The sequence below is a fragment of the Bos indicus genome, chromosome 14 (assembly GCF_029378745.1).
Source record: "Bos indicus isolate NIAB-ARS_2022 breed Sahiwal x Tharparkar chromosome 14, NIAB-ARS_B.indTharparkar_mat_pri_1.0, whole genome shotgun sequence".
Taxonomy (NCBI): Eukaryota; Metazoa; Chordata; class Mammalia; order Artiodactyla; family Bovidae; genus Bos; species Bos indicus.
In genome coordinates this window covers 31,329,141-31,356,108 of record NC_091773.1, presented here as the reverse complement: position 1 = coordinate 31,356,108, position 26,968 = coordinate 31,329,141, and the positions used below count along the sequence as shown (strand labels likewise).

General features: G+C 40.8%; 1 protein-coding gene across 4 annotated transcripts in view; it reads right to left on the bottom strand.

The window, feature by feature from the left end:
* The window catches only part of SGK3 (serum/glucocorticoid regulated kinase family member 3), a 110,495-nt gene that overhangs the window by 33,536 nt on the left and 49,991 nt on the right, over positions 1 to 26,968 (bottom strand). For all 4 annotated transcript variants that reach the window (XM_070802617.1, XM_070802618.1, XM_019973956.2 and 1 more), the window contains 3 exons: positions 12,493 to 12,709; positions 6,815 to 6,898; positions 4,360 to 4,432 (listed from right to left, as the gene is read on the bottom strand). In XM_070802617.1, coding sequence (XP_070658718.1) covers positions 4,360 to 4,432; positions 6,815 to 6,898; positions 12,493 to 12,570 — 235 coding nt within the window. In that variant the 5' untranslated portion in view covers positions 12,571 to 12,709. The remainder of the gene's footprint in view (positions 1 to 4,359; positions 4,433 to 6,814; positions 6,899 to 12,492; positions 12,710 to 26,968) is intronic.

The following is a 26,968-nucleotide window of genomic DNA, read 5'->3' as shown; positions in this document are numbered from 1 at the left end:
CAAAGTAATGTCTCTGCTTTTTAATATGCTGTCTAGGTTGGTTATAGCCTTTCTTCCAAGGAGCAAGCATGTTTTAATTTCATGGCTGCAGTCACCATCTGCAGTGATTTTGGAGCCCCCCAAATTAAAGTCTCTCACTGTTTCTATTGTTTCCCCATCTATTTGCCATGAAGTATTGGCAGAAACAACCCTAAATTCTGCCTCAAGTATGTAAAACTTATCTTACAGAGATTGGTAACCACCAAAATAAAGTGAAAAGAAAAAGGAAATGACACATATGGACTTAAAAGTTGCAGCATAAGAACTCAGAAAGATATGTGGGAAAATTCTACATGGTAGCTGCCAAACACGAGGTTAAAAGAGCAACTTCTTTTTTCATGGTCTTATTGTCCCATCTTTGGCTGGTAAGGGCTTCCCTGGTGGCTCAGAGGTTAAAGCATCTGCCTGCAATGCGGGAAACCCAGGTTCAATCCCTACCTAGGTCAGGAAGATCCCCTGGAGAAGGAAATGGCAACCCACTCTAGTATTCTTGCCTGGAGAATCCCACGGAGGGAGGAACCTGGTAGGCTACAGTCCACGAGGTCGCAGAGTCAGACATGACTGAGCTACTTCACTTCCTTGGCTGGTAAAAGCCCCCATCAATTGTGCTCCTGTGTCCTTTTGATAAAACTTCAGTCAGTATTCTTATACAGCTTCTTTGCTTTCAGGCAAGCTGTCCTAGGATATCTTGCACACTTCCTGCCCAGCACCTGGAAATGGCACTTTTCCATGGAACTCTGGTTCCTTTAAAGGGGAAATGGTATTTAGATGGATGCTAAGGGTGTTTGCTGCTCCTTATTTGTTACTGTTTTTAGGCATTTCCAGGGGAGAGAGCTAGGAAATGTGTACTGTTTTAGAAAGGGAAAAATAAATTGTGACTTCATACTATATTCCCAAATCAAGTTTAAAAATCACAGGACTTTTTTAACTTAAAATCTCCAGTTTTATATTTGTATCTCTTTCATCTTCTGCTTAAAATTTTGGTTCTCATAACACTAACACAATCACAAAAGAACTCTATAAAATTAACAATAAGATCACTGAATGCAGAGTAACATTGCTTTGTGTGCTTTTTTTGCCCTTAGCATACGTCCCATGAGGAATATACAGGTTAATGTCCATGTTTTAAAGTCATTTAAAATAATTATTCTCCATGCGTTTCACCACCAATTAGGTTATAGATTTTTTCCTTGCTTATTTTCAATTGTTAGAGACCTCCATATTATGCATATTATGCAATATTATTGCATTTATTTTTGTTTTTAAATTGCTTAAAATATGCAAAGCTATGAACAAGATTCATCCAGAGGTATCTTCAGTTGACCTCTCCTTGAAGTCATCAGTTTTCAGTTTTTGATTTATTCTTCCATTATTTCCTTTCGAATATTCACATCCTTTCCTACACAAAAAACATACAATGTCCAGATCTGCACCTTGTTTTTTCCACTTAACCAGGTATTCTGGAGATCACTTCACAGTAATGTACAAAGAGTTTTTTTGTTCCTTTTCCCAGATGCATCATATTCCAAAAATGGAAGGCTATTTCAGTTGTTTCCAGTTTTTACTATTAAAAACAGTGCCACAATCCACAGTCTTATACATACATCATTTCCTATGCAGTTTAGAACAGATCCCTAGAAATGTGATTTCTTGGTCAAAGTGAAACGCATGATAGTTTTGCTAAATATTACCAAATTTCATATGGTTTGTACCACTTTGTATTCCCACCAGCAAAACATGAGAATGTCTGTTTCCCTAAAGCCTAATTAAATGAGCATTCTATCAATCTTTGATTTGTTGAGTGTAACTTGGGTTTTCCAAAAATCTATGGCATGTAGTCTATTTAACTGTTGCCAAGTCATATAAAATATGCTCATGACTAATTTCCAAATGTTCAATAAAAATCAATTTTTAGTGTCAAATAATTAATCCACAAAAACATCAATACCACAAGAACTTGTCTGGTATTTTGCCTTTCACAATGGAATAGCAATGTTGCAAGTCTTTATCCCTTTGCCTTCTTCCCTGGATAAAATGATTCTGACTTCAGGGTTTAATTGAGGGCTCCACAAAACTCTAAACGTACTTCCAGTCTCATATTAATTACTAATATGTGGTTTGAGTCACCGTAAGTGTCTTTCCGCCACTTCAAATTAATTAATTCTCTCATTCCCCCAGGTCGGACACATCAGTTGTCTCTGATTCTACTCTATGTCTCCTTTACCCAAGCAACCACCAAGATTTTTTATAGGTTTTTCATTAAAAGAATTCTTACATCTGACTCAATTTTTATTTTTATTTATTTTTTATTATTTAACTTTACAATATTGTATTGGTTTTGCCATATATCAACATGAATCCGCCACAGGCATACACATGTTCCTCATCCTGAACCCTCCTCCCTCCTCCCTCCCCGTACCATCCCTCTGGGTCGTCCCAGTGCACCAGCCCCAAGCATCCAGTATCGTGCATCGAACCTGGACTGGCGACTCGTTTCATATATGATATTATACATGTTTCAATGCCATTCTCCCAAATCATCCCACCCTCTCCCTCTCCCACAGAGTACATTTGAATCAGTTCTAATGAGGTGGATGAAACTGGAGCCTATTATACAGAGTGAAGTAAGCCAGAAAGAAAAACTGACTCAATTTTTAGCCCCATTTCCACCCTACTTGCAGCTCTCATTCTCTAACTGGAGGACTCCTGGAATATTCCCTTCACCAGCCTCCCAGTCTCTATCTTGTCTTCCCTCTGCTGTGCATACTTACATATACACGGTGGGTTTCACATTATATTGCCATTTTGCTCAAGTAACTCTAAAGCCCCCAGGCTGCCCTCCACAATGTTTTTCAACCCATGCTCTACAGACATACTTCACTGCTGCACCAACAAAGCAGTTCCATTTTTATTTGTTCTACACATGACATTTTCTGCATAAGATTTCACTATTCTGCAGCTAAAGAGAATACAAGAGAATAAGAGCTCAAAAGTCACTGGTCTACAGAGTCAACCCACGGAATGTGTAATCTGACAGTGTTGTGCCAACTCAATCTTCTATTAATGAATTCATGTAATATTTATTGAGAACCAAATATTTACTAGGCATCATAAATAAAAAAGATAAAGTATCCACCTTCGTAAAATCTACACCCAGATAAAACAGACTGGTAGGACAATAAAGTGTGCTAAGTTCTCCCAAGAGGAAAACAATCTACATAAAATAGGAGAAGTGAAAAAAAATTGGGGAAATGAGAATCCTTTCCAATCCAAAGGTTCAGAAAGTATAGGAGAATAAAGCGTCTTCAGTTGAGAGGATTACAGGGGATTCCAGCAGCCTGCGGCTGTGGGGGTGGGGGGGAGTCAGTTTTAATTAAAGCAAGAATGTGAAAGAAATATGAAAAAGATGGAGGGTAAAGGAGTTTGTTCATCGTGGACAGAACTGCACTGGGTATGGTGAAAAGGTCTGGGAGACAAAGGAACAGTGTAGGGTCAGGCTGTAGAGAGGAAGCAGGATAAGTGGTTTGAGAGCTCATATCCTGAGTAACAACCAAGAAAGCAGACACTCAGGAATCACAGGTCTGATGGTTACAAGCAAGTTAGCTGAGGAGGCAAGATGGTGGGGAGAGAGGAAACTCAATAGCTTGTCAGGATCCACCTGTGGCATAGACAGATGACTTTACGTATGGAATTTCTAGTGGATAGAGATTTCTGTCTAATAAGTAGATATTTGTGTACTAGGTTGATTTCTTAAAGTCTAGTAAAAAAATTTTTTTTGCAGTTGAGGCTTCAGACATACATACAGCCTCCAGATTTCTGAGATCCTATGTGACATTAGGCTTCCCAAAGGTGAACAATAGGATACTTGTATCCCATTCAAAGGCCTGAAAGGTGCCATGTACAGACCACACATTTAGTAAAATGTTTCTGGATATAACAAGGAATGCCTCTCATGATTAGGAAAGTAATCCACATTATCCTTAGTGATCAACAGATTTATCTGAAGCCAGACCACTTGAATTTAACTTTCAGATCTGCTATTTATTAGCTGTATGTGAGCCTGGGCAAATTATCTAACATGTGCCTCAGCTTCCTCATCTATAAAATAGTGATGATAGTAAAACCAGCCTCCAAAAGCTGCTGTGAGGAGTGAATGAATTAAAACATATAAAGTATTTAAAACAATGCCTGGTAATCAGGCATACAGCCTGAGAACCATCAGCTTTGCAGATTTACACTACTATCCAGGGCAATGAATATGTTAACTGCTTCTTCAAAATTTAACATTACTCATGGCTGGTCTAAGAATTTACTGCCTACCTGGATCAAAATTATCACCAAATATTCTCTTGGCAGGAATCTTCAGGGCCATAGCAGGAAATTGTTTCCTTAACTAGAATTGAAAAAAATAATATTACATAAACTTACTATATAGGTCTTCTAGTTATACACATGCCAAAATAAAATACAGTCTAATTTTCAAAAAAAAAAATCCATCATAAAAACCCATCATACTTTTAAGTATATCATGATTAAGTGTACAATATTAAATTATGCCAGTAAAATACCATTAATCTGGCTAATTCTCTTTTGTCCCAATAAAACAATTAATATCTTTGTGACCTTGGATAAGCTACTTAACATCTCTGTGCTTCAGTTTTCTTGTGGAAAATGGGGATAATCTGAGCACTTATAGATTTGCTGTGAGGCTTAAAATTGTTTAAGTTAAGTACTTGGACAAGAACCTGGGGTATAGATTTTGAATACCTGTTACTTACTCCCTGTTTATGATGTCAGGAAATGTAACTTCTGTGTTCTGACAGACTGGCAATTGTTTTCTGAGAAAGCTGATGAATTTTCAATTTCCTCTGCTCAATCCTTCCTCCTGTTAATATTCTAACACATTTGTCTCTTAGATTTGCCTATCCCCAGAGAAAAACAACTTGGTCCTGAAGAAATTCAATTTAGGGCAGTAAAGCCATAAAAATGGGTAAATGCTTATTTTTACTATAAGCCTGACATCACTTGACATCAAAGAACCACGCATATACTGTCTTTACACAGCCTTACCAATCCTTGCATTTCTCTAGTAACTTTAAATGTTTTAGAAACAAACAAAAAAACCCAAACATATACTACATACACACACACACACACACGCATACACACACATACAGTGTGCGTTTGTGTGAGAGAATACAGATATATCTCCAATGACAGGAAATACAAAGAAGAGGAGAGTGAATTAATCAGTCTAAACTATGGGCAAGCTGTCAGCAAAATTCAGATAAAAAATCTGTAGAGAAACGACCCTGTTTTTTCCAACAAAAAAACTGTACACAAAAGAGAGGTGGAGGGGGAAACTCAGTGATTATAAGACAACTCATAAAATCAACTATATTTCAATAAAAATTTTTGAAAAAGTTAAAACAAAAAAATAAAATTTATAATGATTTGTTTGGAAAAAAAAGACAATAGGATTTTCAACCAGTCATATGAACACTGAGTATTTGATATTAAAGCATTTTCATTAATTATTGTGATAATGACATTGTATATTTTTAAAGAATCTATCTTTTAGAGATATACACAGAAATATTTACAAACAGAAAGATATGATGTTTGAGATCTGCTTCATAATTATAGTGGGCTGGCTAGGGATACAGATGGAACAAGAATGACCATGTACAATAATTCTTGAAGATGGATGGTACATTATCTGATGTTCTCTATTTATACTAGTCTAGTTCCATACATGTTCAACAAGTTCTATAATAAAAAGCTTCCAAATGCAAACTACAGTCATAAAAAACACATGTTTACAGATTGAAAATGTTATTTTTTTCTCTTCCCTTTTATTCTAAATGGGCTTCCCTGGTGAATCAGACAAGAATCTGCCTGAAACGGAAGACACATGGGTTCGACCCCTGGGCTGGGAAGATGCCTTGGAGTAGGGACTGGCTCCCCACTCCAGTACTTTTGCCTGGAGAATTCCATAAACAGAGGAGACTGGTGGGCTACAGTCCATGGGGTTGCAAGGAGTTGGACACGACTGATGTGACTCAGCATGCATACACATGATGTTTCTAAAACTGGCTTACCTGAACGTGGAATAAATGCTGAAGACACTGCAGCAAAAATGGCCAGACCCATATCGTGATCTCTCTGCTCTAACACTTAAAGCTAACAGTTGGGCAATTTAACTAGAAATAAATAGCATGATCATTCGAAGAAGGCAATGGCACCCCACTCCAGTACTTTTGCCTGGAAAATCCCATGGACAAAGGAGACTGGTGGGCTGCAGTCCATGGGGTCGCAAAGAGTCGGATACGACTGAGCGACTTCACTTTCACTTTTCACTCGGATGCATTGGAGAAGGAAATGGCAACCCACTCCAGTGTTCTTGCCTGGAGAATCCCAGGGACGGGGGAGCCCGGTGGGCTGCTGTCTCTGGGGTCGCAGAGTCAGACACGACTGAAGTGACTTAGCAGCAGCATGATGATTTACAATTATTAGAAAAACAGATAGAAAGGATTTATTTCTAATATTCTATGACACTGAAATGTATTTTAGACTACACATCTATATCTTCAGTAGTTTATCTGAAGTCCTCTCTCACCCTTTTTAGTAAGCATTCCAAAATTAGGATGATTTTGAAGAATCTCTTTTCTGCTTGTCTGATATATACATAAGTATTGTTTAATCATCAAATAATTCCTTCAGCTTCCAGTTTTCTCAGATGTTTTAAGTAAAAATCTTGTAGACTGTTACTTACAGTATTGTAAAGTTTATCAAACTCTGCATATCTCCTGAAGACAAACCACTCACTCCTGCCCACTGAGACCAGAACTTTATAAACCTGTAGAAATTAAAAATAATAAAATAAAATTTGAGGGAAACTCCCCACTAGCTATTTACATATGCAAATAAAATGTTTTCATACCTATGAAATAGATAATTAAACATTAATATTTATATACAATCCTCCAAGATACACAAGTATACCAACTCAAACATTTCTTTTATCTTGTTGAAAGGTGTTTTATTTTTTAAATGGTAGGAAAAATTTTCTGTAGTTTTCAGAGTAACATAATGAACACCCGTGTACTCATTATTTACATCTTCTGAATTCTGGCATTTTTCAATTCTTGTTTCAGATTTCCTGGAGAAGGCAATGGCACCCCACTCCAGTACTCTTGCCTCGAAAATCCCATGGACGGAGGAGCCTGGTAGGCTGCAGTCCATGGGGTCACTAACAGTCGGACACGACTGAGCAACTTCACTTTCACTTTTCACTTTCCTGCATTGGAGAAGGAAATGGCAACCCACTCCAGTGTTCTTGCCTGGAGAATTCCAGGGATGGGGGGGCCTGGTGGCTGCCGTCTATGGGGTCACACAGAGTCGGACATGACTGAAGTGACTTAGCAGCAGCAGCAGCCCCAAGAATAAAACACAGTTTCAACAGATGACATTGCTCTCTTCTTTCCCAAAGGTAACCACTACTCTGAAATGATAAAGTATTTTCAAAAGTGATGCCTGGTACATAGTAAATACTCAGTTATTAGTTCTCCTCCTTTCAGGGCATCTTTTACACAATATTTTTCAAACCAAGACTTTATTCTCATATTTCCTATGACTTTCTTGCCTATGTTTTAACATTTTCACGCACACATAATTTCATATAACCAGAGTCAACAACCCTATGAAGTAAACAGAAAAAATATTACAACCCCTATTGCAGATAGGAAGAAATGATGGCCCCATGAAGTTAAATAACTTGCCCAAGTTCACAGACTTGTGAGACTAAAATCTAAATATTCTAACCTCCTATGCACTAGAACAAGAGTCGAATCAACAGTTATAATACAGAATTATCTTTCATAGTCCATCCCACAGAGAGGCTCAGAATATAATTCAACATAACACAGAGAAAACAATTGGACCCCAAAGATCTTTTTATCATTTCTAAAAACAGCAAGTATCTAGGTGTATGAAGAAAAACTCACTGATGTATGTCTTGGGTTATCAACCTCACTATTTTACAGTGAAGATTAGGGGAAAGAGATGTTTATAATACAATTGTCCACAGTCTGTAGATAACACAGTACATTTACTTCAGAAGATGGCCAGAAAATTTACTTCAGAAGATGGCCAGACAAGCATTTACACAAACTATCCTTTCCCATGAGAGACTGGAAAGCTCCACTCACCACTTCATAGTTAGATAATACTGTGAGCAAAGATCTCTCTGACACTGTGTATGTTTATGAAGTATGAACTCTGAAGTACTGTTAAAGATAAGGTCACATTAACAGACCCACAGTAAGAAGGGCCCCACAACGTAAAGCCATACCCTCCCATGAGAAAGGGGACAAAGTCTCACCTGGAAGGTGAAGCCAACCCACTGCATTAGTCACCTGGATAAGTGAGGCAGAGAGAACAAGACCATCCAGGCACCTTTACATGAGCTCCAAGGGTAAGAGAGCTTTTTGGTGTTACCTCTGGTGTTAACCCAGAGGACATTCGGTTGTCTTACAGGAAGCTGTTGGGTAAGATGTCAGAATTGTTTATAAGATGACATGGCTCCCTTTGGAGAGAGTGCAGAAGTAGAGGAAGAAGAACCTAATCAGAGTGCCGGCAAAACAGAGCCACGTTTCTAAAAGCAGACTACAGATTTTATCTCCCATGGTAGTCAGCATCAGATGGGCCTGGAAGCAGGACTCCTTCCAAAGGATCAGAGACTTAGCTTTATATGATTATGAGCATCTTGAACAAACAACATTGTCTGTGCTGACTTCCTGACAGGATAAGGTGGCTTCCCATGGATACTCGAGTACAGCCAAGACTGGAACCAAACCTAGGTTCCAGGCTGAGGCAGCTCTGCTCTCTATTTATAGGAGCTGAGATAAAGCCCTGTGAGGTTACTCATTAGCAGGATGATTTATGAACAAGAGCTTACTAAGTAAGTTCTAATAAAATACAAGTGAATAAAAAAACCTTTCAAATTTGAAAAGACACTCTCATTTGCAAAAATACACAGAATTTAACAAAACCAAGTACAATAAATCTTATGAAGTTTTTTTTTAAAAAGATTTCCTTGTTGCTTGTCTTGCACCAGAATTTAAGTTCCTTGAGAGCAAGGACTGCCATCATGCTTGCTACCCACTTATCTCCAATGCCTAGAACAGCAGCTGGCATAAGAAAAAAGCTCAAGGACAGTTCTCTGAGTGGATAAATCAAAGTATAATTTAGACTTGGTTTAAGTCAAGACTTTCTAGAATGCAGTGCATTTTTCTGAGCGAAGCTGAACTGAATAAAGTCATTTAAAAGGCACATGAGAACTATTCATAAAAATATTACTGAAGAGTTAACGCAGTGTCTATTTTTGTTCCCAGTATTACACAGACATGCTGAAGCTGGACAGAGTCTGTGCTGGGTTGGGTGGGGTCTATCTGCACTGACTAGAACCAAGCTTGTCGAGGACCGAGGACTGTACTACAGTGGTCAGCAACAAACACAAGAACCCTCCTTTCTCATTCAACTTCAATGCCACAAACACTTACTAAATGTCCATGTCTGATCTAGATACTGGTGAAATGATAGTGAGGGAAGTTGTTGCTTCAAAGAACAAGTTCAGGAGAAGTGCACATAAATAAACCTAAAGGTATGTCAGGTGGTGATAATTGCTATTAAAAAGCTAAACAGGGTAAGTGGGACAGAGTGTAAAGAGGCAGGGTGACGTGTGAAGGGGCAGGGTGACGTGTGAAGGTGCTATTGTATAGCAGGTGGTCAGTAAAGTCCTTCTTTGACAAGGTACCATCTGAGCATCCGATAGGAGGAGGTGAACAAGGTGATCTAGAGGGAGCCTCAGAGAACTCCAGGGACAGCTCTGGGAATAGCTGGTAAGAGTGACGCTAGAGGCCTCCCTCACCCTTTCACAGAAGACAAGGAAATACTCCTACCATGAAAAACAGGACCCTTGAGATAACCCACTGCATGTATCTGCTATGGATGAGCTTCCAACAAACTCGGCAGGAGGTTCTGTCCTTGAAGGAGAGAACTTACCAAAGTTAAAAATAAGGAGATGGAAGGAATGAAAACTGCACATTCTACTCTGCTACCTAAAGTATACTGATCTCTGGTTTAACATCAATATGATGGTTTTTTCCTCTAATATTTATTTACTTTTGGCTGTGCTGGGTCTCCATTGCTGTGCGCAGGCTCTCTCTAGTTACGGCGAGCGGGGGCTCCTCTCTAGTTGTGGTGCGTGGGGTTCTCACTGCGGTGGCTACTCTTGTTGCAGAGCAGAGGCTCTAGTGCACACGGGCTTCAGTAGTTGTGGCATGTGGGCTCCAGAGAGAGGGCTGAGCTGTTGAGGCATGTGAGATCTTCCCAGACCACACATCAAAATCTTGTCCCCTGCATTAGCAAGCGGATTCTTAACCACTGGACCGCCAGAGAAATCCAACGTGATGTCTCTAAAACTGGCTTATATGAATGTGGAATAAACGCTGAAGATAATGCTACAATGTCTGAGGAGAGTCAAATGGCCAGACCCATGCTGCAATCTCTCTGCTCTGGGCTTGCATGCAGGCTGTGGAAGCATGTTCATTAAGGAAGGGAGAACAGAAAATGGAAGGGCTGTTCCCAGCTCTCTGTCTGAGGCTCTGGGAGAAAACCACCATTAGGGGGCCCCTACCTCGTTAAGAAGGCAGACTGGAGTGGTCAGAGGGTTTAGTTTAACTCCTCAACCCCTCCTGTGATGTGGACTCTGGCAGGGGCCAGGTTGCCCAGTGGTCAGAGCCCAGGACAGACCACTTGAGTGAGGAGCAGTGGAGGGCACACAGAGCCTCAGTGGGCTCCACAGCCACCACGGGGCCAAGGGGAAGCTAAGTCAGCAGTCAGTCACCCCCACTCGCCAAGCCAACAAAGAACAGATTACAGATCAGTCCGTCAACGGCGGATGCCAGTGGTGGATGCAGGCATGAGGCCCAGGGTTGGATCAGGTCAACCACAGCCAGAGATTCACCAGACCCGTCACTCTACACCTGGAATGGCAAAGATCTAGAGGATGACAAGAAAGCCGGCATTTGCCAGGCTACCATGAGGTCAGTCATCCACTGAACAAACACTGTGAAAGGGGACACCTCTCTGGCCACAAACCACGATGCCAAGCTGGAGAAGGAGCATGTGTTCACATAAGAGAAAGAGACCACAATGAAAAAGACAGCCTAGGCGTTTTTACTTAAAAGAACTGCTTACATTTTCAGTCAAACTGTTAAACAGGATGGGGTTAAATGAGTTTCTTCATAGTGCTCAGTGGGTGGGGCCTTACAAGGAAGAACAGATCTGTTACAGACAAGATAAATGACAGTTTTTGAGGAAAAGGAAGACAGCAGATCTCTATATACTAACAAGACTGCCAGACTAAATACTAATAATGTGGCATTACACTAAATAAAAAAGTGAGTGTTTCCCAACAGCAGTCACTGATATACTGACTCAGCCAAATACCCATTGCTTGCTCTTTATAAAGTCCTATAGTAGCTGATGAGGAGAAGGTGATACATTGCGCAGTCGTTTCTGACTCTTTGTGACCCCCTGGACTGTAGCCCGCCAGGCTCCTCTGTCCATGGGATTCTCCAGGCAAGAATACTGGAGTGGGTTGCCACTTCCTCCTCCAGGGGATCTTTCCCACCCAGGGATTGAACCCACATCTCCTGTGTCTCCTACATTAGCAGGCGTATTCTTTACCACTGAGTTACCACCATGATAATAAAAGGTAAAATTAGAAATGGACTTTGCCTCTCTGGTGAAAAAAGAGATTAAATATTTTTTCAATGAGGTAGAAAATGACAAATGTCAGGGCCTCCCTGGCAGTCCAGTGATTAGGACTGCACCTTCCAATGCAGGAAATCCGGGTTTGATTCCTAGCCAGGGAGCTAAGATCTGACATGCCTTGGGGCCAAAAAATAAAATAAAATAAAACAGAAACAAAATTGTAACAAATTCAATAAATATTTTTTAAATGATCCACATTAAAAAAAAATCTTACAATGACAAATGTCTTAAGAAAGATATGTGGAAATTAAGACAGTGGTTCTTCACATGGAATCAATGACTTTCAGAGTCCACAGATCCTGAGAAGTGTATGTGCCACAGAACCACTCGTATGCACATTTTCGATTGAGAGGGTCTATCGGACAGTTCACAAGCATCTCTGAAGGGATAGTTCACAAGCATCTCTGAAGAGATAGGGAAACAGGCAAAAATCTACACTGAAAAGGAAACTGTATTCCATCACAGTACACAGAGAAGACTGTGGAGGACACATCATTTGAAAGATAAGCTGCCAAGTCTAGGGGAAGCCATTCTAGGTTCAGGAAGAAAAGCAGAAATGGAAATATTCTCTACATTCAATTTTGTCCCATGAACTTCACATTACATACTTACAGTAAACCTCTTCTTTTTCTCTCTGTGTTCATCAGAGCTGGGGATGCTTACACTTGGACAGCTCTCCTTGTAGTCCATGGTATAATCCCTTTGAGTTTATTGCCTCAGAAGGACACGAAGAAGCGAGTCCAAAGAAACAGTCAGCAGAGGACAAACACAATTAGCTAATCCAAAACATAAAACCTCTTGAGGTAATGTTCAAACTCCATCATGCAACCTTAACCAACAGAAAAAAAAAAAAAAAAAGAACTGATTAGCAAAATGATTTTAAAATACCTTGATTTGTCATTCCTGGCTCACAGAACCCATTTTATCCCTCTTCTTGCAGGAATTTAACTTTTGATCTTAAGTCTCAGCCCAGGTTAGAGACATAGTTTCTGTTATGTCCCTTTCAATAGCTAAATCGTCCACTTTCTTCTCTACTAAGAATTTCCGGGAGCATTTACAACCACGTTTCCTATGGACCAAGGGTTAACTCTCACCTGAAAGGACTCTATTGTGATGGACTGAGAGTAGGGTTTTCAAAGGGTGGTTTTTAAGTTCCTAGCATCAAGAGGAACTGGTGAAGTCTGCTTCCAATTGGGAACCTGTCTAGTAACCAATTATTTACTCCCATTTTACAAATGAGGCAACTGAGACACAGAGAGGTTAAGTGACTTAAAACAAGGCCTGTCTGGCTCCCACCAGGTGACCTCTCTCAAGCTACAGCTGAAAGCCTGGGAGCAGTAACGGCTTCCAAACACTGTGAGAAGGGTGCTTCCCCATGTCCTGTTGCTTCTCTCACCTCTGCCCCCATCAGCTTAGTCAATAGTCCCTTTGTTCGAGTCCCTTCTACTCCAGTAAATGCACCAAGAATGACCCCAGAAAACTGACCCTCAAAAATGAAATGCATGTTTGATCAATATCCTGATAACATTACAATGGAGGGAGGGGAGGGGAAACTGACAATCTGGCACATAGTGATACCAAGACCATTCAAACTTCCTGTCCCACGATGAAGTACAAGTGGTGAGCAAGGTGCCATAAGGTCAAGTATATGATGAAAATGTTGATTTCAAAAATAGTGACCTGAACTGTAGCTGCTTCTGACTGTCCCTGAGAATATACACAAAACAAATGACCAACTGAAAGCTGTGAATTCCCAAATAGATGAGCGGAAAACCTATGGCTGTTCTAAATGAGCCCTTTTCCCCTAACAGCTGCTAATCTGATACAAGTAAAAATCAAGGCATGGTTTGATGACAAGGGTTGCAGAACCAATTAAATATGCAACGCTGTAAAATCTCTTATGCTAACATGAGGGCAAGAGCTGGAAAAGTGAATGACCCTAAATCACAGATGCAGGCACTTGGGCAGATAAAGATGAGGCTTGCTCCTTGGAAGAAAAGCAATGACAAACCTAGACAGCATATTAAAAAGCACAGACATTACTTTGCCAAAAAAGGTCCATATAATCAAAGCTATGGTTTTTCCAGTAGTCATGTATGGATGTGAGAGTTGGACCATAAAGAAAGCTGAGCACCGAAGAATTAATGCTTTTGAACTGTGGTGTTGGAGAAGACTGTTGAGAGTCCCTTGGACAGTAAGACGATCAAACAAGCCAATCCTAAAGGAAATAAACCCTGAATATTCATTGGAAGGACTGATGCTGAAGCTCCAATACTTTGGCCACCTGATGCGAAGAGCTGATTCATTGGAAAAGACCCTAATGCTGGGAATGACTGAAGGCAGGAGGTGAAGGGACAACAAAGGATGAGATGGTTGATGGCATCACCAACTCAACGGACATGAGCTTGAGCAAGCTCCGGGAGACGGTAAAGGACAGGGAAGTCTGGCATGCTGCAGTCCATGGGGTCGCAAAGAGTCGGACACGACCAAGCAACTGAACAACAAGGGTGTTTAACTCCACAGTTGGCCAAACATCTCAGCTGAAAGTAGCGACCTGTCCTCTGAGGAGACACGGCCTCCTAAGTCCCCTCCCATAAGCCCTTTCAAATTGTTTCACGACTTCTCTTTGCCCCACCATCCCTCACTGCCTCCTAACGGGAATTACATGCCAAAAGAGCCCAGAAAGAAGTTCAAAGCCCACTCTGAGAGGAGATCAACTTTACACCAAAAAATGTGAAGAATCTCAACAATTTTACCAGGAGTCTGAGGTACACATAAGGGAGTACATTCACGGTAATCTAAACATAAGATTACTGTGGCCCTAGACATACCCACACGTGCACCCCATCACGCTTTCTCCAGACCTTACTTAAGAAGTACCTGCAGGCATTCACAAGGGTGACTGGCCACTGGGAAAGAGAAGAGCGAGGATTTTCCAAAGGTTACCAGACACTAGCTCTGAAGTGACTATAGTCCCAGGAAACCTAAAACATAGCCCTCCAGTCAGAGCACCCATCTCACTCCAGAGAGCAGGTGAGAGATAAAGTCAACCCTGGTATCTATCGCATGGTGGGTCCAATGGGAGCACTGGCCTGTCCTGTGGTTATTTTCCTAGTCCTAGAATTTTAGTGGAAATAGATACACTTAGTCACTGGCCAGATCCCTAAATTGGCTCCCTGTTCTGTGTCATAAAATCCATCATGGAAAAAAGGTGAAGGAATCCTTGAACCTCTCCCCCGTCTCCCCACTAAGAAAGCAAATCGAAAACTTCATCACATCCCTGGAGAAGCTCAGAAACCAGTGCCACTGTCAAAAACCTGAAGGATACAGGGGTGTTGATTCCTACTACACTCACATTTACGGGTCTGTTTACCTGGCTCAAAGATCTTAGGGCACGACTACGGATGATTCTAAATTTAATCAGATGGTGATGCCAATGGGATGTTTTTGCTGGAGAAAACTAGCACAACCCTTGACATCCGGTAAACAATGACTGACCAGGCAGAGGGTAAGGGGAACAGAAAGTAAGTATTAGAAGAAAAAAAGGAATGATGAGCCATTTGAGCCAGAGGACTAGCTACAGATGCTGAGACTGCATCTGTAGACTGCAGACAGCGGCTGCATTTTATTTTCGTTTTTTTCTATCACCTTACGTGAAGAACACTAGCAATGACTCCACGTGGGAGCATGAATGAACTGGCTGAAGTGACTACAGGACCTTGAGTTTCCTGAGTCAAGAACAGAAGCTTTATGCACCAAGTGTGAGCGAATGCTAAGGGACAGAAAGAGGAAGACTGCACTGACGTTCTCTGTTTTCCTTTTCAGACTCCACCCTGCTCCACCCCACACTCCATAACCTAGGACAGTGACCACCACAGCCCGCACCACACAGGTTCCCTGGCCCTCTGGCTGCCGGCTGATTTAATCCAGAGAGGCACTGGCAGGACATGGGGTGGAAAGAAGGGCATCAGGACATGCGTCTCCTCGCCCTGCTCCCTCCTGGGCAGGCTGTGGCATGGCCGCTGCTATGTTCCTCTCTCTCTTAAGGCCGAAGCTCCTGTTGGGAGGCCCTTTCTTCTATGACCACAGCTCTTATGGGGATGAAATACACAATTTTCTACCTTGAGTCCTTACATAAGTTTAAATGATAGGAGTTCCAATTTTCTAATCTAGCAGATGAAGCTAGCAATGCCTACTTCACAAGGTTGTTTTAAGGATTTGCGATGATGAAACCTAGCACTGTTCAGTCAGTCAGTCAGTAAACTGGATCAAATACATTACAATTTGCTTCAAATGAATTTATATTTCCTCATTCAACAAATACTTATTAAGCTTTCATTGCGCACTAAGCAACACAAAGACAAAGAGAAAACTCTATCTGCAAGGAACTTGACAAATGGGGTAGAATGATAAGCAATACAGAACTTATGATAGTTGGTTATACAGAATTTATGATAGTTGGTTAAGTATGATTTTAGATGTATGCATGGTACACTCTGAGAACACACAAAAGGGACATGCACGCAGATCGTCATGGATCCTCAGGCTTGTTAAAGATAAAGCCAGGCAGGGATTTCCCTGGTGGTCCAGTGGCTAAGACTCTGAGCTCCCAATAGAGGGGCCCAGGTTTGATTCCTGGTAAGGGAACCAGGTCCCATGTGTCGCAACTAAGAGTTCCCATGCTGCAACTAAAGACTGCAAATTTATTTTGCAAATTATAAAGCCAGGCAGGTATGGGAACAGATGTTTGAAAGATATCACACTTGTCTGCCTCAATTTTCTCTGAAAAAGGGAGTTAGAATAATGAAATTATTGCTGTGAAGAAATCGTACAAAGATCAAATCATTTGTCCACACTAGTATCCAGCAAACAGGTGATTCCAACTCAAATCTGTGACTCCCCAAATCCATATGTATTCATTTGCTATACCACACTGGCTCTCCTTAAGCTGAGTCGAACCTGCAACCTAACAATATTTAATATTTAGTGTCTAAGCAAGATGATAACCCAGACTGTGCTTTACATGTGTTAACCTGATTGCTCCTCACAGCAGCTCCACTGAGAGGAAACCAAGGAGAAACCGAAGCATAAAAAGATGAAGTAACCTCCTGAGGCGGTGGAGTCAGGATTAGAGCCAGTAGTGGTCTGACTTTAGGACCATTATCCTTTAGATCACTCTACCTCAACAACACATGTATGCTCTAAAGAGCCCTCTGGGAAGCAATGAAGAAGGTTCATGGATGCGTTTTTAAATGGTCAGAAGCAAAATTTTGAAAAAGCAATTTTGCTATGACTGTATACTTAAGGTGTATTTATTCTGTAAAACTGAAGCAATTAAAATTCTGAAGCAATTAAAAATCTAATGGCCAGGCAGCTCAATAAAATGGAGTGAGAAGAGGACTGATATAAGAATCTCACTCTAGGCACGTCCCTGGCAGTCCAGGGGTTAAAACTCTGTGCTTCCACTGCCAGAGGCGTGGGTTCCATCCCTGATCTGGGAGCTAAGATCCTCTGCATGGTGCTGCCAGATAATAACAACATTAATAGGGAAAAATGGATGTTGGGTACATGGGTACTTCTGTACTACTATCTTTGTTACAATTTTGTAAGTTAAAAAAAAAACTATTCTACTATTAAAAGTTTAATTAAAAAAAGGAATCCCACACTAAGAAAGAAAAGAACAAAGAGCCATGTGTTCACATGAGAATCAAAGTTGGAACTCTGGGGCAGGTTCAGAGGTATGGAGGGCCTCTCAAAGAGGAACAGAAAAACAGTCTGCCTTCGTTCTGCTGGAGAGTCACAAGATCATCCTGCAGACTGGTTCCCAGGGGCAGCTGGCTTGCCTAAGGGAGGTCACATGGTTCTAAGGAGACTGAGTTCAGATGTGTGTGTGAAGTCGCTCAGTCCATTTCCACTCTGGGATCCTATGGACTGCAGTCTGCCAGGCTCCTCTGTCCATGGGATTTTCCAGGCAAGAATACTGGAGTGGGTAGCCATTCCCTTCTCCAGGGGAACTTCCCAACCCAGAGATCAAACCCACATCTCCTATGTGTCCTGCATTGGCAGGCGGATTCTTGTACCACGGAGCCACCTGGGAAGCCCCGACACCATGAATGAACTCAGACATGTTCAATATAACAAAACAAAGTGGGTCAGATAAGAAAAGAACTTTCAGAGGAGCTTAGGGGTGAGAATGCTTTGCCAAGATACTGTCACAGCTAGTAAATGTTGTATGTATGGTTGTTCTCAACAGGGGATATCTGTCAACGAATGGAGACATGTTTGGTTGTCATAGTTTGGGGGGCTGCTAGTGGCTACAGGTCAAGGATGATGCCATGCATCCTGCATTGCTCCTACAACAGAAAGTTACCTGGTACCCCTCCCCAACAAAATTAACAAATAAGTAACAATAATAAATAAAAGGGACGTCCCTGGCAATCCAGTGGTTAAGACTCTGCACTTCCAAAGCAGGGGATGCAGGTTCAATCCCTAGTCAGGGAACTAAGATCTCACATGCTGGGCAGCATGGCCAGGAAAAAAAAAAATTACCTGGTCCATAATGTCAATACTGTTAAGGTTGAGAAAGTAACATTTATTGAGTGCTAACACCAGGCACTGTTTCAAGTGTTCACATCCAACACATAGCTTACTTCTCACAGCAACCCAAGAAGTCAAGGGTCATTATTCCTATTTTACAGATGAAGAAACTGAGGCTACCAGGTCCACATCCTCACAGACCTCTGGGTGGCAGCACTGGGATGTGAACACGGCTCTCACCAAGAGCCCAGTGTGCACACGCCGCCTCTCAATTTCCTACACTTCTGCTGCACACATCCCTTCTAAATCACCTTTGGAGGCAAGGCAATGGAGCACCAAGTGCCCATTAACCATGGAGTTACAGAAAGAGAGCCGCACACAGGAAAAGCAGCTTTCAACTCTGCCACCAGGAGGCGACAGGGAGTGCTGCTGAGACCATCACCCTCAACATCTAATCAAAAGCCTGGAACAGAGCCAGCTGTGAGTGGTGGTGGTCCCATCACTAGGACAATCAAGAGCTAAATTATGAAATAAAGAAAATACCAAAATAGATCTTATCATAGGATTTTTTTTGAGCATTAATAAATTCAATTTTTTAAAATATTGGGCCTGTGAGACTTAGAAAATGAACTTACGGTTGCAGGGGGAAGGGATAGTTAGGGAGTTTGGGATGGTCATATACACACTGCTACAGTTAAAATGCACAACCAACAAAGATCTACTGTATAGCACATGGAACTCTGCTCAATGTTATGTGGCAGCCTGGATGGGAGGGGAATTTGGGGGAGAGTGGATACCTGTATATGTATGGCTTAGTCCCTTCCCTGTCCACCTGAAACTATCACAACATCGTTAATCGGCTATACTCCCAATACCAAATGTTTTTGGTGTTAAAAAAATAAATAAAAACTTTAAAAAAATGTGGGCCTACGAAAAGCAGAAATATGAAAAAAGATGAAATTTCATGATAGAAATCTCCAAATTCAAGTTATATTAAAAATGTTGGATAAATATTGATTAAAATAGATAACTAATTAAGACTTATTCTCCCCCTTCATCACCATGTTCACCTTTTTGTCCACTGTATGCAATTATTGGCCTGGATTGTGTCCATCTTTGTTTCAGACAGCAGAAAAAAAAAAAAAAACACAGTTCATAAGAAAGTCAGAAGATTCTTCTGCTTTTCCCTCTACAATAAAAGCAGAGCCCTTCTTAACTCATTTCTTCCACAATCACAGAGACTGTTCAGTATTGACTAATGGGGCCTACCCAAAATTACAAGGTAGGTGCATTCGTAACTATCAGCATCCACTCAACTCAACACGACAGAGAGGGGTCAGTGATTCATACCAAAGCACAATGGGAATTTAATAATGATCCTGTTTCGAGCAGAAGGAGCAGGCCTGGAGGACCTACAGGTTTTCTTCATCAGCAGGAACATGAGTGGACACTGTGTGTTTGGAAACAAGGATCCAAAGGAGGGAACTGACAGAGACGGTGAAGGAAGAGAAAATTCATGCAGACCCTGGGCATGGCTTGGGGACTGGTATGAGAATTGCTCTGGGGAAGGGGGATTTACCTAGAGAATTCAAGAAAAATAATTGGGGGATGAGGGCAGGAATTACTCCTGAGAAGGCTATAAGTCAAGTGGGTAGGTCTGCTTTTAAACTATATTAAAAGCAGCTTCCTAGGACATTCTTACCCCAAGCCAACTGGTTACTTCATTGAAAGTTTACATAAGAGTATATAATCTAAATCTGTTTACTTCCCCCTCACAGACTACCAGCTCCAAATATATTGGAAATGTTTCAACAGAAACAAAGCACCTCTTTGTCACATCTATAAACTAAGTTCATTGCAGAAGAACTGAAAAATCTAACAGGATCTGCCAATGAAAGATACATAGTAACCTCCCCAGCCTAACACATGATGAATCAGTTACAACTTTTCCTGTTTTCCTACTTTATTCTAATTCTCACCCCACCCTCCTCTTTGATTTCGCTCTCATTCTGTAATCACAAAACAGTCCTAGTTTTCCTTACTGCAACTCTTATTTGAGACACCTTTTATCCTGATTCTGGATAAAGAACAGTGATACAAGAATCAGAAATAAAGTGTGCACAATATCCAATGTGGGGACACAATATAGAATAGTCTGCACCCAGCAATTTGATAGGAGTGTTCCAGAATCTGGACAAAAGTTACATGAATTTGTTGGTTTTCTGAAAACTGGTTGCATTTTATTAGATACTTAAGGAAGGGACTGAGTGAGGAGGCAGAAGTGACTGCTGACAATCCTTTGTTCTCCACTATTAAAATCAAAACTGCTAGGAGAAAGAGGAAGGCCTTAACCTCATGCCAACTAACATGTCCCTTCACTGGTTCCAGAACTGACAGGGCAAGGATGTGAACTGCAGCAGCAATGCTCTGCTCTACCCTCATCAGCCTCCCAAAGCCACTATCTTGGGGTCCCGATCACCAGAACACCTGCCCTATTCTCAGCTTCCCACGCTTTTGCACTGTTGAGGGGAGCACATTCCCACCCAGAACACTTCCAGAGATGATTCTCTGGGGGAGTATGATCATTGGCAGGGAAATAGGTAGATGGGTGCGTGTATGAGGCAAGAGAAAAGTGCAGGGGCAAGTGGCATGGAACCAGCAGTGGTAATAAAACACCGCAGGCCCTAGGAAGGCTAGGATAAAGCTGCTTCTGACTGCGGAGGTTGGCAGAATTCAGATTAAGGAAGCATCAAAACTCCAAAAAAAAAAAAAAAACCACACAGAAAAACAAAAACCAATCAAAAAAACCCCCACAAAGACAACCATAACCATCACATCGCAGAGTGTCCTGGGAGCACCTTCAGCTTTGTATCTCTTCTAATCTCATTTCAATCCATTCTTCCCACAGTAGCCAGAGCAATTTTTTAAAGTCACTGTAAATCTGATAATTTCACTCCTTTCCTTAAACTCTTTCTATTGCTTCCCCCTGCCCTTAGAATAAAATCCAAACTCTGAATTACTGTCAACAGCCTACAAGCACCCATGTGACCTAACCACTTCCTACCTCTCCAGCTGCCTTGCACCAGGGCTCTTAACCCTGCAATCACTAGACTCCAATCAGAACAGCCTCTCTCCAAGGCTCACACTCACTGAGCATGTTCCCAACTCCGGTCTCTGGTCCCTGGCTGGGTCCCCTCTGCCTAGATGGAAGGCTTTCTCTTCAGCCCTTCACATTGAGGCCTTTGTTCAAAGGTCACTTTCTCCTACAAGCCTTCACGATCACCCTAACTAAAGTGCTCCTTCCCCAAATGAATTTTCTGTCATCATCCTGGGCTTTCCATTTTAGCATTTACATCTAAGATAGCATGTGACTTGTTTATTGAGACCCAACTATAGTGCAAATTTTGTGACTTCTTTACCACACACTCAGTAAACCCCAATATACATTAGCTTGTTTATTCTTTCAACAAATGGGTGGAAAGAAACACTTGGGAATTCTAATTTGCTAAAGAAGGTAAGTAAGATCTTCAAAGCAGCCACTGCCTCATTATTCCTTCATCAGTCTCCAGAATCACCCATTTCTCCCCTTTCATTAGATCAATTCTATTACCATACATACTAATATACTATAGTATCTTAATAAAATTTTCCTTAAAACATATAGACTTACTTAATTTAACAGATAGTTACACAGTGCTTACCAAGTGCCACAGATATATAATTAGTCTATGCTACAACTTTCAAATATTTGCATGAATGATTCTATCTGATAACACCTTTAACTAAGGCGTTTTATAAACAAAGAAGACTCAGTGTAAACACAGATGATTATACGGTGTGATAAAGGATACTTTACTCCAAAGCAAATATTTGCTTTCAAGGTTCTTTTCTGACAGTAAAATTTCACTGGTTAGCACATTAGAAGAAATTTCCCAAAGACAAAATTTACAGTCAATTACAAATTTAAATTATAGTACACTTTAAATTTAAATTGTAGTATGTTTGCTTTAAATCCTGACCTCACATTAGCTGTTTTTAGTAAAGATGCAGATTTTTACCTTAAAGTTTTAACATTTCAAAAATTAGGTCTTAACCTAATCAAAAAAATGGGCAGCAGATCTAAACAGACATCTCTCCAAAGAAGACACACAGATGGCTAATAAACACATGAAAAGATCCTCAATATCAATAATTATTAGAGAAATGCAAATCAAAGCTACAGTGAGGTATCACCTCACACTCGTCAGAATGGCCATCATCAAAAAATCGACAAAAAATAAACGCTGGAGAAGGTGTGAAGAAAAGGGAACCCTTCTACATTGTTAGTGGGAATGTAAATTGGTACATTATGGAGAACAGTATGGACGTTTCTCAAAAAACTAAATATAGGACTATATGATCCAGCAATCCCACTCCTGGGCATATATCCGGAGAAAACCATAATTCAAAAAGATAAATGCACTCCAATGTTCACTGCAACATTATTTACAATAGCTAAGACATGAAAGCAACCTAAATTCCAAGAGAGGAGTGAATAAAGATGTGGTACAAATACACAATGGAGTATTACTCAGCCATAAGGAAGAATGAAATAATGCCATTTGCAGCAATATGGATAGACCTAGAGACTGCCATACTGAGTGTAGTGAGACACAGAAAGACAAATATCATATGATATCACCTGTATGTAAATCTATAAGAATGGTAGAAATGAATTTCTTTACAAAACAGAAAGAGTCACAGATGTAGAAATCAAACCTATAGAAGGGAAGGGGGATAAACTGGGATTGGGAATGACATATACACACTACTATATATAAAATAGATAACTAGTAAGGACCTACTGTATAGCACAGGAACTCTACTCATTATTCTGTAAGGACCAATACGAGAAAAGAATCTAAAAAAGAGTAGATATACGTATATGCGAAACTGACTCACTTTGCTGTACACCTGAAACTAACAAAACACTGTAAATCAACTATAGTCCAAAAATAATTATTTTAAAAATCCACAAAAATTAGGACTTAACGTATGTGTATTTTTTTTCCCTACCAACTCTTTCCTGTCAATAGAAACTACACATTCATCCCAGCAATGGTAAAATAAATTTAGAAGATATTTGTAAGAAAATAAATTAGGCTCATGAGTGCCCTAGAATGGAAAAACTCCAGTTGAGGTTTGGGAGGCAAAAGAGAAGGAAAGAAAATTAAACTGCAGAAATGTCTACACAACTTCCGTAAATAAGATTTAATCTATTAGGAAATAAAAAAATCACAAGTAAAATAAAAGCAATCACTCAGCTAGAATATGTGCAAGGGCATGTTTATAATGAAATGAAGCAAAATATATGAAACCAAATGCTGACAGAAGACTTAATAAAACCGGAAGCCTCAACAATAGACAAATTTAAGAATCTTGTATCTATCACCTTTCTCTGAAGAATTTAAAAGCTTCTGGCATTTATCCTCTGTATATATCCAGAAAATAAACAACAAAAGAAGCACAAACATTTTATGAAACAATGAAGGAAAAGAAGGTAAACTGCTCTCTGCAGGTCAGAAAGAATGTTCAGTCTTCCAGCTCAGAAAACAAAGGGAGACAGTATTATTCATGTCAAGAGATGCAAATACAAAATACAGCTTAGGAATAACTCTTCACAAGAAAATCCAAAGCTGCAGATGGCTCCATGACTCTATCTTGTTCTAATGGTTTTCTGAGTGAGTCTGTGTATTTGTTTTTAAACTTGGGCCTGGCAGCCTACATGGGTGTTGGGTCTATTGCTCTCCCTTCCAAAAATCCAGACCTCAGTAACTTGCATTAAAAATTTTTCTAGAACTGAGCTTCCTTTGCCTTCTTCCTGGAGTGTCCACCTTGTAGAAATGATCGCTGAGGCTCAATATTTCATGATTTAAAGACCTATTAAGGTGAACTTTATTTTATTTTAAAAAGAGCTAAGTGGGTACATAGCTTGCTTTCCTCAAAAAAGTAACTAGAATTTGTGTGTACATGCCTCCCGTCCTCCAGGACCTTGTATGTACCAAAAAAGAAAAGACAAATGCCCAGAGAACTACAATCAGAGTGTGGCAAGTTCTTTAAAAGTCATAAAAGTCTCTAGACTTCAGAGACAGGAAACACATTTTCCAACTAAACCTATATAGGTATCTGCAGTAGCAGTAACATGTGAGAGGTTTTTAAGGCTGGGCACTTAGAAACAGCAGCAAAAGTCCTCGGGACAAACAGGTAACAGTCATATAGTCCTATTTGTCAGAATTCCTGCCCACCCGGAGGAAAAGACCTACTTATTAATAAAAAAAGAAAGAGAAACTGTTGTGAGGCAACCCTGGAATTTTATAGGGAATCACCATCAAAGCCTTATTTTAGTTTCACATTTACAAGTATAGGCTGGAAATCACTTTTCTTCTATGTGGGAGACACAGGCTTGAAAAGTGGATTTGAGATCTCATTACAGAGAACTCAGCGCCAGCCTTCTCACTCTGGATTTCATCCTGCAAGTGAGGATGTGAAGGCAAACGAGAAGGGAGCTAGTAGAGCTGAGTGTAGAGGGCGAAATGGAATCCAGGAGGACATGAAGACATGGGAACATGGCAGCAATAGGAATGGCAGGACTGCGAAAAACTGACAAGAGAACTCAGTCAGTAGCTATTATCTGCACATGGAGTGCCAGGGAGAAGGAGGAATCAACACTGCCTCCAGGTTTCGCTTCCCTGGTGGCTCAGGCGGTAAAGAATCTGCCTGCAATGTGGAGACCCAGGTTTGACCCCTGGGTCAGGAAGATCCCCTGAAGAAGGAAATGGCAACCCACTCCAGTATTCTTGCCTGGAGAATTCCATGGACAGAGGAGCCTGGTGGACTACAGTCCAAGAGGTCACAAAGAGCTGGACACGACTGAGCGGCTAACACAACAGGACAAATAACTAGAAATGGGGGAGGGTGGATCATGGCAAAATGAATGGTGAACTGGCTTAAGTAATTACTAGTCCTAGCTGGAAATGCCGGCATGTGACCCTCCCTGGTGCCAGGCACTTCGGGAATAGCAGTGGACACAACTGGCAAGCACCCCTGTCCTCATGGAACTTACCGTCTCGTGGCAGACAACAGATAACAGACAAGTAGACAGGCAAATACATATTACAGGAAGAGTAGGGCTGAATGGGATTTTAAACAGGAGGGTCTGACTGATACAGCAACATCTGAACAAATACCTACAGGTGAGGGAGTGGACTCGACAAGGAGCCAGGGGACAGTCAGCAAGCAACAGACCAGTATCTCCAAATAATTTCACTTCAGGACGCTTTTGAAGTTAGTAGCAATTGCAACGTATCTCTTTCATGACTGGTACTCAAGTCTGATTTCCTTGCGCTAGCATTTGGTAACTATCTTACCCAACCAAGGAAACTTCACCAATAACACAATGATAATAAACTGCCTAGAAGGTCAATGTGTTTACACTAGCTGTTTACATTCCTTACATGAGAGAAAAGGGCTGTATAAAATAACAAAACTAAAGCGCTGTTAGAACATGTTTGTACAAAGCTGAAGACAATCATCTTGTTCTCAAAGCAATCATTGATGTGGCAACTCTGAGACTTGTGATTTAAATCAAAGGTGCTAAAGAATGATTATGAATCATGCAATTAAGCTATGAAGCAGGATGATGCTGAGAAAAATCATTCACAGCACCATAAAACTGTCAAAAATAAAAATAGTACTATCATCAACACCAGAAGTAATATCATCCTTTGATTTTATAATCTGCTTCTCAGCAGAGCTGAATTCTAGTCTAAGCCCTGTCACTTGCTGGTTTTGGATCTTTGGGTATGATTCTCATCTATGATGGGCAGCCCATCTGATTTTTCAGATTCCTTTCAATACTGAGTTTCAACCTGGCAAGTTAGGATTCTTATGATGATGGTTAGTTTATGTACTCTGGTTTACTTCATTTTGCAATTATATTATAAATAAGTACCCACCCAAAGGAGTAGGACTTATAAGTTCTGTATAAAGTGAGATGAACTTCTTTTTGAGCACCAGAGTTTAGTGCTTAAAATGAGGCTAAGCTAAGTTGCTGCTAAGTCGCTTCAGTTGTGTCCGACTCTGTGTGACCCCATAGATGGCAGCCCACCAGGCTCCCCCGTCCCTGGGATTCTCCAGGCAAGAACACTGGAGTGGGTTGCCATTTCCTTCTCCAAGGCATGAAAGTGAAAAGTGAAAGTGAAGTCGCTCAGTTGTGTCCGACTGTTAGCGACCCCATGGACTGCAGCCTACCAGGCTCCTCCATCCACGGGATTTTCCAGGCAAGAGTACTGGAGTGGGGTGCCATTGCCTTCTCCTTAAAATAAGGCTACACTCACTGAAAAAGTGCTGCCTTTCTTCATGCCTCTTTGAGAACAACCCTCAAGATGCTGAGGTTTTGGTATCATTTGAAAGTGGTTTTGATTTGGAAGAAGGGAGAGGATCACATCTCTAGCACGACAGAATAGTAATGAGAACTTTTCCAGTGGGATTCAGTCTTTGAAAACTGTTCCAA